Source organism: Bos mutus, chromosome 11, assembly GCF_027580195.1.
Source record: "Bos mutus isolate GX-2022 chromosome 11, NWIPB_WYAK_1.1, whole genome shotgun sequence".
Classification (NCBI taxonomy): Eukaryota; Metazoa; Chordata; class Mammalia; order Artiodactyla; family Bovidae; genus Bos; species Bos mutus.
This window is the reverse complement of record NC_091627.1, coordinates 90,793,364-90,809,865: the sequence shown is the minus strand read 5'-3', so window position 1 is coordinate 90,809,865 and position 16,502 is coordinate 90,793,364. Positions and strand designations below refer to the sequence as shown.

The 16,502-nt window shown below is 39.1% G+C and overlaps 1 protein-coding gene across 12 annotated transcripts in view; it reads left to right on the top strand.

Moving 5' to 3' along the window:
• LTBP1 (latent transforming growth factor beta binding protein 1) overlaps positions 1 to 16,502 on the top strand; it is a 456,910-nt gene that overhangs the window by 228,224 nt on the left and 212,184 nt on the right. For all 12 annotated transcript variants that reach the window (XM_070379745.1, XM_070379744.1, XM_070379747.1 and 9 more), the window contains 2 exons: positions 7,919 to 8,143; positions 9,529 to 9,797. In XM_070379745.1, the coding sequence (XP_070235846.1) occupies positions 7,919 to 8,143; positions 9,529 to 9,797 (494 nt within the window). The remainder of the gene's footprint in view (positions 1 to 7,918; positions 8,144 to 9,528; positions 9,798 to 16,502) is intronic.

Genomic DNA, 16,502 nt, shown 5'->3' with positions numbered 1-16,502 from the left:
TTGCAGATGTTTTGTTGGTTCCGTCTGGGACTCCGTGTAAGTTATCAGACAGATAATCAAGAATAGACTCTAAGCAATTTTGGAGCACAGCAATGGTAAATCTCTGCATTCAAAAAAAAAAAAACCCTCAAACTTAGATTTTAGTAAATGCCTACTAATCTCTGTACTTCCTTTCTTGGCTCATGTGTAGGACAGCTCCTCTGTCTTCGCTCCAGAGAGATGTGACCTCTCCATCTTGGCTTTCAGCTTCAGTCGTTTTATTTATTTTTTGATGCAGTGGGGGTAGGAGGTGGGGTGATGCATACTGAATTAAATGGGAAGCATGCAGGTTTTTAAGAAGAGGGACAGGTTCTTAAAATAAGCAATGGTTTTATTTGCAGGGCAGGAATAGTGACACAGACATAGAGAACAGTCTTGTGGATACAGCGCGGCAATTGAGAGAGTAGCACAGAAACATATACATTCAGTTCAGTTCAGTCGCTCAGTCGTGTCCGACTCTTTTCGACCCCATGAATCGCAGCACGCCAGGCCTCCCTGTCCATCACCAACTCTGGGAGTTCACCCAAACTCACGTCCATCGAGTCAGTGATGCCATCCAGCCATCTCATCCTCTGTCATCCCCTTCTTCTCCTGCCCCCAATCCCTCCCAGCATCAGGGTTTTTTCCAATGAGTCAACTTTTTGCATGAGGTGGCCAAAGTATTGGAGTTTCAGCTTCAGCATCAGTCCTTCCAGTGAACACCCAGAAGTGATCTCCTTTAGGACAGACTGGTTGGATCTCCTTGCAGTCCAAGGGACTCTCAAGAGTCTTCTCGAACACCATAGTTCAAAGGCATCAATTCTTTGGCACTCAGCTTTCTTCACAGTCCAACTGTCACATCCATACGTGACTACTGGAAAAACCATAGCTTTGACTAAATGGACCTTTGTTGGCAAAGTAATATCTCTACTTTTGAATATGCTATCTAGGTTGGTCATAACTTTCCTTCCAAGAAGTAAGCGTCTTTTAATTTCATGGCTGCAGTCACCATCTGCAGTGATTTTGGAGCCCCCCAAAATAAAGTCTGACACTGTTTCCACTATTCCTCATCTATTTCCCATGAAAATGATGGGACCAGATACCATGATCTTAGTTTTCTGAATGTTGAGCTTTAAGCCAACTTTTCACTCTCCTCTTTCACTTTTATCAAGAGGCTTTTTAGTTCCTCTTCACTTTCTGCCATAAAGGTGGTATCATCTGCACATCTGAGGTTATTGATATTTCTCCCGGCAATCTTGATTCCAGCTTGTGTTTCTTCCAGCCCAGCATTTCTCATGATGTACTCTGCATAGAAGTTAAATAAGCAGGGTGACAATATACGGCCTTGATGTACTCCTTTTCCTATTTGGAACTAGTCTGTTGTTCCATGTCCAGTTCTAACTTTTGCTTCCTGAGAGAGTAGCACAGAAACATATACATTAGCATATGTTAAATAGACAGACAGTGGAAAGGGAGCTCAGCCTGGTGCTCTGTGACAACCTAGAAGGGTGGGAGGTTCAAGAGGGGTGGGTACTGATTAGCATTGTTGTATGGCAGAAACCAACACAACATTGTAAAGCAATTATCCTCCAATTAAAAATACATTTAAAAAATGAGCAATGGTTTGCTGCAGTGTTTATTATCTGACATTTTGTTATCTGAAACCTTTAAACGGCTACAGTATTAACCTACTTTCTGGCTGAATAGAATCTGTGGGTATCCTTTAAAAGAGAGCAAGGTAGGTATATTTAGGTGAGAGATAAAGTGATAACTTGAACTTGCTAAAAATATTATTACTTTTCTTTTCACTTTGCAAGGGATAGCAACCAAAACGTTGAACGCCTTTAAGAGAACATTATTCTCCTAATGAGAGACAAGTGGGAAAGTGGAAGTAGCTCTTCAAATCAAAATCATGTGTGTGTCTCTTCTACAAAACGACAGATGTAGGTTTTCCTTCAGATGGGAGTTTGCTCTGCTCTGCCTTGACCACAATAACTTGAAACAGTCTGCTGGCGCACAAAGCGAGGGGGTGGGTAGAGGGGCCAGGGTGTTGCTGGGAGTTGCCTTTAGGAAAGTCAAGCACATTCTTAGAGCGCTTTTTGGGGACAAGCAGCTGAAATATTTTTATAGTCAGCTAAGATAACAGGGAAGAATGAGAGTCTAGCTTTTTATAGCCCCAATGTGTCGAAAATTCAGTTTGCCCATATTTGTATACAGATCAGTACCTATTCATTTAAACTAAGTTCCAATTTGTGGCGTAGACTGTGAATATTATCCTCTCAGCCTAGTTTGTTGAGGCCTGCTAGTTTTATGGACCACTGTGAATGGTGGAATGTACCGAAACGCTGGGCATATTTAAATCCTCCAACTTTTTCTTCCAGCCTGGATCCTTTTGCTCATTGTGACCTTTTATAGTCGTACCATGAGATGCTTGGAGTGGTTGTCATGAAATCACACTCTTTGGAATATCAGGCTAAAGGCACACATGCCTCTTGTTATTTGTGGTAGGTCCCGGGCGACTGTATGATGCAATGAAGTGAATTATGGTGATGGCCAACAAGATGTCGAGCTCACAAGGTTATGACATTTCTCAGCCAGCATTCTATATTACACCTTCCAGTTATGTGTTCTAAAATATATGCCATAGCTAGACTTACAACTAGCATACCACAGGCTTCTCAAGGCAGCCTTAAAGATAACTTACTCTTTTCCCTCTTCATGTGTAGTTTTATAGAACAGTGGCACCCCAGACTATATATCACCAGGCAATGTTTTGAGAGTGGCACGAACTTTTGAAACAGAAAGAAACTATTCATAGTCAAATCCTTAACTTTTGTAGGGTGATTTTAAATTTGTTTTCTTTGACACAAAAGACTATTTAGCTTTAAAAAGATCAACCTGCCACAAAGGACTCAATGCACAGTGAATGAATTGAGGCAAAGAACTTTAGATTGTAATTTAGATTTTTGTGAAAATGCTGGAACAGGAGAATAAGTATTTTATTTCTCATTCAGAAATGGTTATAAATAGTGGCCAGTTACTGGTTGGAATAAGTCAGCAGAAGTGGTTTCTTTTATGACCAGAGAGACACAGGGTTATTGGAGTTCTATTTTGGGATTGTTGCTGTATCCACTTAGACTGGTACTGTTTTTGAAATGTTTGCGTGGAAGCTATCTCCAAGGTTTAAAAATAAATTTAAACAAAGCTAATTAAATTAATTTTAGATTTCAAAATCTACTATTGATACTAGAAATAAACACCAGCTTTGTTAAAAAAAAAATAAAGATGGTATTTTAGTAAAGGTGATAGGTAGACCTCTTTGCATGGTGGTGCAGCACCATAAAAATGACCATGGAAGCTATAACTGTGCAAAACAATCTTAATCAATGGAGAAATTACTAGTTCCATTGCCTTTAATTTTTTTTTTTTTTGTCAAAACATTAAAATTCTTTTACTGTAGGTGATGTATGTATAGGGAAAGGGGAAAAAATAGTAGAGGCAATATTTACAAAGTGCCCTATGATTTAAAGTGTTAGAAACACTGAGAATTAAAGTGTTTTATTTCTTTCAGTAGAACTTAAGAGTCTCCTGAGTATTTTCACTTTCTTCTGATATACTGTATGATGTGGAGTGAGTATCTTTTCTTTGCCTTAGTGAACCTGTTAGTGAACCTTTCTAAGTTTGAATCAGGTTTCAACAACTCACCTTTGTGCTTTTGAAGTTGTGGAATATCTGAGTTCCGTTAATGTCATTTCCTTGGGACCATCTTTATCCTACATCACAACCACTTTCCAGTTTTATTTCCAGTGTTACCACTTTCTGTTTCTTTGCTGTGCCTACTTTTTTTTTTTTTTTTGGCCATTTTGATTATACACTTCTGTAAAATGTCATGTGAGTTTGTCCTTGTGAAGTGATGAGGCAACTCAACTACCTGCTTTGCTGTCCGTGTATGAGGGAGGTTCACGAGAGAGGGGATATATGAACTGAATAACAGATATGCCAGGATCACTTGCCAACAGACTCTGAAGGAGTGATATGACTGGTTATTGGCCGTGATACACATCTGTTATTTATGTAGTGATTTGTGGACCCAGGAGATAGCAGTGAAGTTACCTAGTTAATATTGTGGCAAATGAAGTTCAGATCATGTTTTTGGGAGACTGGTATTATTTAATTAAACTGTATTAACTGAAATTCATGCATATTGTGCTAAGTCACTTCAGTCATGTCCCATTCTTTGTGACCGCATGGACTGTAGTCTGCCAGGCTTCTCTGTCCATGGGATTCTCCAGGTAAGAATATTGGAGTGGGTTGCCATGTTCTCTTCCAGGGGATCTTCCTGACCTAGGGATCGACCATACAAAATAAAGTGTGCTTCTATTCCAGTGATAAATTATTTGAGATGCTTGCTCCTTGGAAGAAAAGTTATGACCAACCTAGACAGCATATTAAAAAGCAGAGACATTACTTTACCAACAAAGGTCCGTCTATTCAAAGCTATGGTTTTTCCAGTACTCATGTATGGATGAGAGAGTTGGACTATAAAGAAAGCTGAGTGCCAAAAAATTGATGCTTTTGAACTGTGGTGTTGGAGAAGACCCTTGAGAGTCCCTTGGACTGCAAGGAGATCAAACCACCCAATTCTAAAGGAAATCAGTCCTGAATATTCACTGGGAGAACTGATGCTGAAGCTGAAACTCCAATACTTTGGCCACCTGATGCAAAGAACTGATTCATTGGAAAAGACCCTGATGCTGGGAAAGACTGAAGGCAGGAGGAGAAGGGGGCAACAGAGGACGAGATGGTTGGATGACATCACCAACATGATGGACATGAGTTTGAGTAGGCTCCGGGAAGACAGGGAAGGACAGGGAAGCCTGGCGTGCTGTAGTCCATGAGGTCGTGAAGAGTTGGATACAACTGAGCGACTGAACTGAACTGAACGGACTGAAAATCTTGGCTAGGCATGCACATTAAACTCATCCAGCAGCAAGCTGTTGTTTAGTAGAAATTCAGTTTAGAATTGAACTTGGAATTATGAAGTCTTTGACTCAACCTCAGAGTCAGCTTTGACTCTTCTTCTTACTCAGCACCTCAGTGTAGATTAGACACTTGAGGAAGCGTATTCTAGACCCTATCTTGCATGGACAGTTTTGACTTTATCTGCTCCATAGTCAGACCCTGGACATAGTTCTTGGCAGTCACCTTGGTCATTTTTTTCCAGTTCTTTTCTTTCTCCTTCAGTGTCTTACCTCTTCCTTCACTTCTGTTAACTTCCTGTGTCCTATCTCCACGTTTTACTGATTGCCTGTCTATCATAATATTACTTCATGTTTCTATCAGTTCTTTTTACCGTGATCCTAATCCAAGGGTTTTTCAAGTTGTCTTTCAGTTATTTTAATATTCTCCTATCTGACTTCTCTACTTGGTCACTCTCCTTTCCAGCTAATGCCACATGCCATCACAAGAGTAATTTTCCTGGAAAATTCTCTCCCTGAAGTCTCCAAAATGATTTACTAATTACAGAATAAAATCCAAACTCTTCATCAGACCTTTACCCATTCCCAGAGTTAAGTCTACATCTCCCAGTTTATCACCTGACCCCTCTCCCCAAGGAATCTGGGATTTCAACAACACAGGCTTTCTCATCTTCCAAATTTGCCTACCTCTGGCCTTTTCACACACCATTCTCCTGGGATGCAGTCCTTTCTGTTTTTCTGAATCCCCAGCTTCAAAGACTTATTTCAAGTGAGCTCTTCTGAAAAGTCTATTTTGACTTCCCAGAAATGACTTTTCTCTGAAATTCCATAGAATTTGCATTTTATATTTTCCAGTGTTACTTATTTGTTAATGTGTATTTTTAGTTATCATGTATTATCTAACAGCTCCAGTTAGCTTTTACTTTCTTCTGTAGTACCTAGAATGGTATTTGACAAAGTAGTAGCCATAAATCTGTTCATTCTTTCAACTAGTAATTTTTTTTTGAGCTGCAGCATTTTTCCTAAAAGCTGAGCTACATGTTAGGGGTAAAACATTGAAGTCCCTGACCTCACAGAGCTCTAGTTGAATGGGACATACAGAAACGAAGTCAGAGGATTATAATGCAGTAAGCCAAGGGGCATGATGAACAGTGAATGAGAGCCCATGGAGGCACAGAGGAGAGGCCCAAACCTAGATGAGGGGCAACTGGAAATGCTTCCAGGAAGTGAGGTTTAAGCAGAATCTAAAAGGTGAGTAGAAGTTAGGTGGGCAAACGGGGAGGGTGTTGGGAAGCAAATGGAAAGAGTGTTCCAGGCCAAGGATGCAGGGTAGATAAAACATGAGGAGGGGTGAGAGAGCCCTGTCCACTCAGGAATCAAATTCAAAGTAGCTGAATTGTAGGAAATGATGTTTAGAGAAAATAGGATCTCTATGATGAGAAAGATGTGGGCATATTTGATAAATGTTTAGAAGGCAGGGCCTGGAGAACTGGATATTTGAGTGGTTTGAGAGGACCCTCAGATTTCTATTAAGCATCCCTCAGTGAATGGGGGATGTTAGGGGGAAGATGATCCTGTTCCAAGTGGGACATTGTAAGTTTGAGATGTCTATAGAAGATGTACAGGATGTAGACAGTGTGGAGCGCAGAAGAAAGCTTTGGCTCAGAAATATGGTTTTGAGTGACATCATCATATGGTAGGATGAAATCAGAAAGTGTAGGGTTAGTGAAGCAGAAGATTTTGAGACCAAATCTTGAAGCACATCTGTGTTTAAAGGATAAGGAAAGAGTGGAGTTTGCAAAGAATAGCAAGAGACAGTAGACAAAGGGGAAAGAGCAAACTAGGTGGGTGAGATGTCACAGAAGCTAAGGGAAGACTGAAATCCAACCAATGGATTTAGCAATGTGGAGACCATTAGTGACCTGAGTAAGAGGAGTTTCAGTGTAGGAGAGGTATGGGAAAAGGGAACACACACAAAGAAGGGAATACAACTTGGTGCTGGCTAGCTAGTAGTGAGCAGAGAAGTGAGCAGATAATTCTTTTGCAAAGTTTGGTCATGGAGGAGAGGATTGAAGCAGAGTAGAAGCTGAAAGAGAATGGAGTTGAGAGACTTATTTTTTAAGCTGCTGGAAATATGCTCAGTTTAAAGGCTGACAGGAAGAATTCATTAGTCGTAAAGAGGTTGGCCATAAGCTGAATTTAGCCAGAATTTAAAACTCTTCATAAAATTCTTCACCCAGACACATCCTTTTACCTTTTGGTATTCTAAATAAATTCCCAACTATTAATCACTCTGCTACTCCTAGGTTTCACTGTGGTCTTGTTATCCTAATGGGATTGCAAATTCCTGTGAAGTGGGATTCAAACTATTCTACTCCCTTATTCTGGGTAGAGCTTAGTTCAGTTCCTTATGTAGAGAAAATTCTCAACAAATATTATTTTTAGCACTCTCATTTGTTTATTCTTGGAAGAAATATTTAATGTCCAGTATGCGCTGGACATTATTTTAGTTGCTGAGGATATAAAGGTCATTAAACCAGGCATTTCTTTCCCCCAAGGAGTTTATAATCTAGAAAGACAGTAAATAGTAATAGGAAAACAAAGTAAGTACAGAATGTAAGAGATATCCTAAGTAACTATGTATATTTACATATATGTATTTTTTCCCCCATGAATTCTTTCCAGCATTGTGGATGAACAACCACAAGCAATTGGAGAGCTAAATGACTTACTTAAGGTGGAAAGAAAAAGATAGGAAAAAAAAAAAAGTATTTTTCTCCCAGTGTAGGTTCTCCTTTGTTAACCATTTCTAAAGTCATTGGTAATATGATGGCTGTGCTTTGGGAGTGTTATATTGATTGATTGTTACTTAGCTTTTGAGAAACTAACCAACTCTTCACATTTTCTCTTTCCCATTATAGTAATTTGCCATCTTCCATGTATGAATGGAGGCCAGTGCAGTTCGAGGGACAAATGCCAGTGCCCTCCAAATTTCACAGGGAAGCTCTGTCAGATCCCAGTCCACGGGGCCAGCCTGCCTAAAGTGTATCAGCATTCCCAGCAGTCAGGCAAGGCGTTGGGAACACATGTTGTCCACTCGACACATACTTTGCCTCTGACCATGACCAGCCAGCAAGGAGTAAAAGGTAGGCTGACTATTTTTTGATTTTGCCTATTCGTCAGAACTCTGTTAACATGCCAGACCTATATATGCAGAAGCCCAGTGCCTGCGGGGTTGGCACTGGAACAGAATATGGGCCCCGTTAGATGGCGACAGTGCTTTCTCAGCCATAGAGAATGGTACCTAGGAAATGAGAAAATGGAGCCCATCTTTCTCTGGTGACATAGGACCAAGAGCTAATAAACGTACACCGTGCTCTTCTGGCAGGACCTGGGAAAGGGGAAGATGAACAGGATGGTGTTCTGACTCTGATGGTCATTAATCATCTAGCAGTACCTGCTGTTGAATACCAAGTCTATTTTGTAGTCAAAGAGCACTTGGTTTTAGTTCTAAACAATCTGTAACCTCCCTGGGCTTCAGTTTATTCATCTGTAGAGGAAGATAAACTAGGTCAGTTGGAGCTCAAATTCTGTGACTAATTCATTCTTTTCAACCTGGCACCTCTCACACATGCACAATTTTTAAAAAAGGGGTCAGAGCAGTGTTACTGGCTTATATTCTTTAAAACCTGAATCTTAGAATCAGAAGATAAAATTCTGTGTGAAACCTGCAGAGAAAGAAAATACTGATATAAAATGTCACACTTAAATATTTTGTGTGTGTGAAAAGAAGCACAAAAGTATGTACACACCAGGTTTAAGGGTAAGAGAACTATGTTTTCTGAAATTGTGTTATAAATCCTATAGTCTCTCTGATGAAAACTTTGTGAGAAATTAGAAAATAATCTAACTTTTGAGTCTTAATTACTTTTGTTCGATAAAATGCATGACCACAAGTAGCACAAATTTCATAGTTTTTTGGCTCTTCTGAAAAAAATGTTTCATGAATCCATTATTCTGAGACATTTAAATTTTGCTTTGTAAAAGTAGTTTTATTCTTTAAGGTATATAAATTCAGGTTTAATTTTTTAGTGTCCCCTTTTACTCTCAAGAGTTTTAATGGCTGTGCAGCAAAACTAGATCCACACTATAAATCTTTTATTTATCCTATGTATAATATATATGTGGGCTTTCCTGGTGGCTTCGCGGTAAAGAGAATCTGCCTGCAATGCAGGAGATATGGGTTTGATTCCTGGGTGGGAAGATCCCCTGGAGAAGGGAATGGCTACCCACTCCAGTATTCTTGCCTAGGAAATCCCATGGACAGAGGACCTGGTGGGCTACAGTCCATGGGATCACAAAAGAGTTTGCACGACTTAAACAACAAAACAACAGCATAATATATATGTACTTAAGTATATGTGTATGTATAAAACTTAGTTTCATGCTGATGAGCATGAAAATTTACTTTCATCATGACATGCATGTTAATTATTTACAGCTGATAAGTTTTCCTCCCGATCTGTTTTAGTGAAATTTCCTCCTAACATAGTCAATATCCATGTGAAGCACCCTCCCGAGGCCTCGGTTCAGATACATCAGGTTTCAAGAGTTGATGGCCCAACAGGTCAGAAGGTTAAAGAAGCTCAACCGGGCCAGTCCCAAGCCCCTTACCAAGGCCTTCCTGTCCAGAAGACCCAGACGGTCCATTCCTCATACCAGCAAGTCATTCCTCACGTGTATCCGGTGGCTGCTAAGACCCAGCTGGGCCGGTGCTTCCAGGAAACCATTGGGTCACAGGTGAGCAGCACTGCCCAGCCCATTTTAGTGATGTGTTCTAGATAGTCTCTTTTAATAAGACAGCCTTGATGAAATGAGGTTTTTGTAGAAGGAATTGGCAACCTGTGGGCCTGTTACTATAAATAAAGATCTATTGGATACAGCCAGATCCATCATTTACATACTGTCTATGTCTGCTTTCATGCTACTGACAGAAGGATTGTATACTTTCAGTGAGGTCATATGATCTGAAATGCCTAAAATATGGTCTGCAAAGACTTCCAGAAAGAGTTTGCCAACCTCTGACATATAAGATACTGTAAGCATTGTAAGATATTTGGAAGTACCTCTAAGATAATAGTATGTGTTGAACTTCCAGAAATGCTGTAAGATGTCCATGATTGCCCGTTGGTAGTTTTTCAGTTACAGTAATCTGTGAATAAGCATGTGCCAGACATGAGATTTGGTACATGAGATATATTCTACAGAGATGTTTGAAAATTTTCATGCCTTTTTGCAATAGTTTGCTGGTTAATGGATATAGTCGTTTTGAATCCATCAGACAATAATAATTTGTCATCTTTTATTTTCTTATAAAATTATATAACTAGAATAGCAGTGTATAAGTTGTTTGAAGTATATTTTAAATATTGCATTTATGTGTAACTGTAGGCCTATATATTGTTAAGTGAGAGGGAAGTTGAATTTTCTTTAAAACTCATCATTGAATGTGCATGGTAAAAGCAACAGAAAATTACTGGTTCCTCTGCCACAGTTACTTGGTGCTTCCTTCTTTGGAATTAGGTGATAATGACATAGCTTTGTTCTGTGGTTCTTCTCCTGTCACTTATTATGGTTTTAACCCCCTGTGAGAAGAATAGGTGAGATCTGTTTATCTACTGTTACCTGAATCTTCAAAAAATGATGTGTGTCTGTGTGTGTGATATATGTTGATAATAGAACGAGTCATTCTCGCTTTTGAACCTGGAGAACACTTTTAGGTGCCGGGCAACTCTATGGTTAGGTCATCTCCTTTCTTTTCGTTGTTTGGTTGCTATCGTGTCCAAGTCTTTTGCGACCCCATGGACTGTAGCCTACTGGCTCCTCTGTCCCTGGGATTTCTCGGGGAGGAATATTGAGGTAGGTTGTCATTTTCTTCTCCAAGGGATCTTCCTGACCCAGGGATTGACCCTGTGTCTCCTGCGTTGGTAGGGTTTCTTTACCACTGAGCAACCAGGGAAACCCTTTTCTCCTAAAGGAAGAAGCAAAATTGGTTTGTAGACCAGAATGGAAAGAAGAGCCATGTAGAGTTTTAAAACCTTGGTTAGAGCCATGGGCTCAGCACTTGGTGGCAAGGAACCAGCTTCCTTATTTGTAAAGTGGAGACAAGAGTATGGGGCTTGGTCAGAATTAGACTAGGCAAAGTGACATGCTCTGCAAATGTTACAGAACTATAAAAATACTCGCTTAGAAAATGCTTACCTATTGAGAGAGTCAAACGTAAAAATAGAGCAGGTGATTGCTTTTGTCATGTAACTTCACTAAGGCAGGGAAGGTTTAATCTCCCACTCAACCTTGGTCTGCCTGTAGAGCCTGAAATGCCTGCTGAAAGGGGGGCTTTTTCTTCCTCAGTTGAAGACCAGGTTTAAACATGCTTTTTGCAGAAGGAATATCATCAAGTTACATTTAGCTTAGAAGTAAAGACTGGATTACTGTGTCAAAGGCAAGTTTTTACAGGGGCAGTGGGGCTGAAGTAAGCCTCATGCACTGCACAATTTGCCCCAGAAAAGCCTTGGAGGAGGAGGATGAATTTGGTGTCATTTGCATTGTTTAGTCATTTCAGCTTAGGTCGATCATGAGGAAAAAGCACGTCCTTTTAAAATTCTGTGCCCAGTATCTTTCTCCTTAGTTTCCAAATTGGAACACAGATGGTAAAAAGCAAGAAAATGAGATGTCAACAGACCGTGTTATTCTTGTACATGTAATTGTAGGCAGACACTTGCTCACTGGAAAGAATATAAACAAATTATTTACTTTTAGGCCTAAGGTGGATTATACAATTCACATGAATAGTTGGTGGAATTATCCAAATAATTCAGACTCATTGGAATACATTTTTGCCTTATCTGGATATTTCTCTGACTTCTGATCTAAATGATCCAGACAGTGATCTCAATGCTTAATTCATTTTGCATGTGTAGTCAGTAATACACAGCTTCAAAATATTCTCAGAATACATTTTTTTTCCTATTGGTGAGAAATGTTGAATGCCTATGATTGTCCAATTTGTGCAATTAAGATGATCCAGGCATTAAAAAATTACTGACAAAATAGTCAATAGTATATAAGATGTATGCTACAGAGGTGTTTGGAAATATTTGTGTTTTCTTGCTATGGTTGGTTTGCAAATACAGCTACAGAGGGAGGTATAAGTGGATTTTAAATGAATGACAGAAAACCCTAACGAGTACTTAAACTTTTATTATTTATTTTAAATAAATACTGGTGTTTTGCTCAGTAGCAAGATTCTTATTCACTGTAGATTACACCTACTGAGAACTTAATGTCATAATCAGTAAGCACCTATGCTTATGTATTGCCAATAGAAGTCATATGCAACATTTGGTAAAAATACTCTTGTTTCTGTAGCACATTCTAAAAATGAAGCAGTAAACTTGAGGTTGAAAATACAACATGAACTGTGATCAGTGTATTCGAATGCATGAGACTTTCACAATAGAATTTCGGGACCTGCTTGGATAGTGGAGGAAAATGGATGATTGGTTAGGAAACTAAGCTCACAGAGAAGAGGGGAGAAATTAAACAGAGGAGAGAGAACACTGTAAGAAACAGGTAAGAAAGAAGCATCAGAAGAGATCAGAGAAGTAAACTAGAGTTCCTGGAAGATGTTGGTACAGATATAAAGTCTTTTAAACCTTAGGTTTAAGGCAAAATAAGTGACTTGGTGTCAAAGTAAAACTAGCATGATGCCCCTTTGATCAAGTGATCAAATTCAGAATCATTAAAAGCAGGACAAGTGACATTATGTGCCTCCTGATGGGCTACAGTATGAAATGTACAGCAACACCTTAAAAGGATTCTTGCCAGAAATACATAGCAGAATCTAATTGAGCCTTTACACCTAACCTCTAGCTTACAGGGAATACTGAAGGTGAAGAAACAAGCCAAAACGATCACATCAAAAAGATTGATAAATTGTTGCTTGGTTTCTTTGAAACATTCATATCATTAAACACACACACACACCCACACACACACCCACCCCCTCACCCTCACAGGGAATACTGAAGGAGAAGAAACAAGCCAAAACTATCACATCAAAAGATTGATAAATTGTTGCTTGGTTTCTTTAAAACATTCATATCATTAAACACATTTCCCCAGAAAGACACACACACACATACTGACTTCCCCAGAAAGAGACTAGAGAGATAACAGCACATCTAATGTATGAACCTTAATCATGGTTAAAAAAAAAATATCAACACCCAGCTCTGAAAGACATTTAAAGAACAATTGAGGATGTTTAAATATAGACTGGATATTAGATAGTATTTTGGAACTATTCTTTTCTTAGCTATGATAATGGTATTAGAGGTATGTAGGGCAGTGTCCTTACTCTAGAGTGAGGAATGCCGTGATGTCTGTAATTTACTTTTAAATGCCCTTTATACACAAATATAGCAAAATTGTAACAGCTATTGATTCAGAGGTAGAAATACAAGTGATTACTGTTTTTATTCTTTGAATTATCTCAGCATATTTGAAAATTCCTTATAAAAAAAAGAAAATGTGAACATTTTCTTGACTTATAAATAGAATAATATAATTTTAAGATGAATTTAAAAGCCCTATGTTTAGTACATTTAATGAATATCTAGAAAATTTTAAAAGTTGCAACTTTTGAATAAGATGGAAGTAGATATGGACATGGTAGACATGAGGAAGCCAGGGAGGAGAAGCTGGCCTTGGTCCAGTTGTGAAATGATCAGAGTTCAATCTAAGAAGTCAACTTGAAGATAAAGAGTTGAATGCAGAGGCTTTTGTGAAGGATCCAGCATCAGGATTTGATTATGGGCTGTTGTGAAGAAAAACATGGTGATGAGCTGGACTATTCTGAACTTACTGGCTTCAGAAATCAGATAAATGTGCTGTCTGATTGATTAATTGACAATCCTCCCTGCAAGGGGAGGATTATGAGGTAAAGATGAGTAGCTACATCTTTGTTTTAACCAGTTCCATCTTTGATTGATGTCAAGAATCAGGTATTCTTGAATATCAGTCAGGGAATCCAATGCTGTTTTAGAGATGAAGTGAGAGAGGATTAACGGAGAAAATTCAGTGGTTAGCAAATAGACCTAGTGATGATAAATAATACAGATTTTTTGGACTTGTCTTAATATTATAAAGTGGAAAGAATAGGAATAATGTGATTAGAAATATCTAAAATGTTTTTTACCTTGATGGAGAGTGTCAAGATAAAGGGGAACATACCTTTCTATTGTGATGTTTCATCTTTCAGAGTCCTAAAAAATAATTTATTCTTAAGATTATATATACTGTTGATTTCTATGTGAATCAGGCTGGGTACAGGAATCACTAAATTCACCTTGAAGTATTAAGAGAACAGAAATTAATAGAACATATAGGGTGATCAGGGCTTCCCCAGTAGCTCAGCTAGTAAAGAATCCACCTGCAATGCAGGAGACCCTGTTCAATTCTTGGATTGTGAAGATCCCCAGGGGAAGGGATAGGCTACCCATTCTAGTATTCTTGGGCTTCCCTGGTGGCTCAGACAGTAAAGAATCTGCTTAAAATGTGGGAGACCTGGGTTTGATCCCTGGGTTGGGAAGATCCCATGGAGAAGGGCATGGCAACCCACTCCAGTATTCTTGCCTGGAGAATACCCATGGACAGAGGTGCCTGGCAGGCTGCAGTTAGTGGGGTTGCAAAGAGTTGGATACAACTGAGCAACTAAGCACAGGATGGCCAAGAGAAATCGGTTTCTTGAATGTAAATCAAGTTTGAAGTATACTACAATAAATAAAAGATAGCTAATAATAACCTACTGTATTGCACAGGGAGCTTTATTCAGTGTTCCATAATGAACCTATATGGGAATGGAGTCTGGAAGAGAGTGGACGTATGTATATGTATGGCTGATTCCCTTTTCTGTACAGCAGAAACTAACACAATATTGAAAATCAATTAGAAAGATGGTAACAATAACCCTGTGTATGAGACAGCAAAAGAAACACTGATGTATAGATCAGTCTTATGGACTCTGTGGGAGAGGGAGAGGGTGGGCAGATTTGGGAGAATGGCATTGAAACATGTATAATATCATGTATGAAATGAGTCGCCAGTCCAGGTTCGATGCACGGTACTGGACGCTTGGGGCTGGTGCACTAGGACGACCCAGAGGGAGGGTATGGGGAGGGAGGAGGGAGGAGGGTTCAGGATGGGGAGCATGGGTATACCTGGGGCAGATTCATTTCGATGTTTGGCAAAACTAATACAATATTGTAAAGTTTAAAAATAAAATAAAATTAAAAAAAAAAGAAAATCAATTATACTCCAATAAAAAATTAAATAAATCAAGTTTAAATAGTTGAAAAGTCATAATTTTGGCAAAGATAGGTATCAGTGTTGCCTACAGTAAGCACTGGTACTCCATAAATATTTGAAAATATTTCTGATATTTTGCTCAATAGATTAAATTAGAATTACATTTCTAGTGGTTATAGTTATTTCAACATTTCCAGCAAGTTTGCATCTCTAATGTGTGCTTAGTCACTCAGTCATGTCCAACTCTTTGCAACCCCATGGACTGTAGCCTGCTAGGCTCCTCTGATCATGAGGATTCTCCAGGCAAGAATACTGGAGAAGCCAAATTTCATAAAACGTCCCTCAAATCTATTTTTGCACCATAAGGTCATTGAATGGGTACACTTTTTCCATTGTTCAAGGGTGTCCTTTAGTCTAAATGGATTTTCTTAACAGTGACCCAAGTTGGAGACTTATTTGGCATCCAGAGTTTTTGATTGTTTCAAACATGTTTTATGTATTGCCCAATTACTGGAAATAAACATTTACAGTGACCTAATGATAAGATGATGCTGTGAAAGTGCTGCACTCAATATGCCAACAAATTTGGAAAACTCAGCAGTGGCCACAGGACTGGAAAAGGTCAGTTTTCATTCCAATCCCAAAGAAAGGCAATGCCAAAGAATGCTCAAACTACCGTACAATTGCACTCATCTCACATGCTAGTAAAGTAATGCTCAAAATTCTCCAAGCCAGGCTTCAGCAATACGTGAACCGTGAACTTCCTGATGTTCAAGCTGGTTTTAGCAAAGGCAGAGGAACCAGAGGTCAAATTGCCAACATCCGCTGGATCATGGAAAAAGCAAGAGAGTTCCAGAAAAATATCTATTTCTGCTTTATTGACTATGCCAAAGCCTTTGACTGTGTGGATTACAATAAACTGTGGAAAATTCTGAAAGAGATGGGAATACCAGACCACCTGACCTGCCTCTTGAGAAACCTGTATGCAGATCAGGAAGCAACAGTTAGAACTGGACATGGAACAACAGACTGGTTCCAAAAAGGAAAAGGAGTACGTCAAGGCTGTATATTGTCACCCTGTTTATTTAACTTATATGCAGAGTACATCATGAGAAACGCTGGATTGGAAGAAGGACA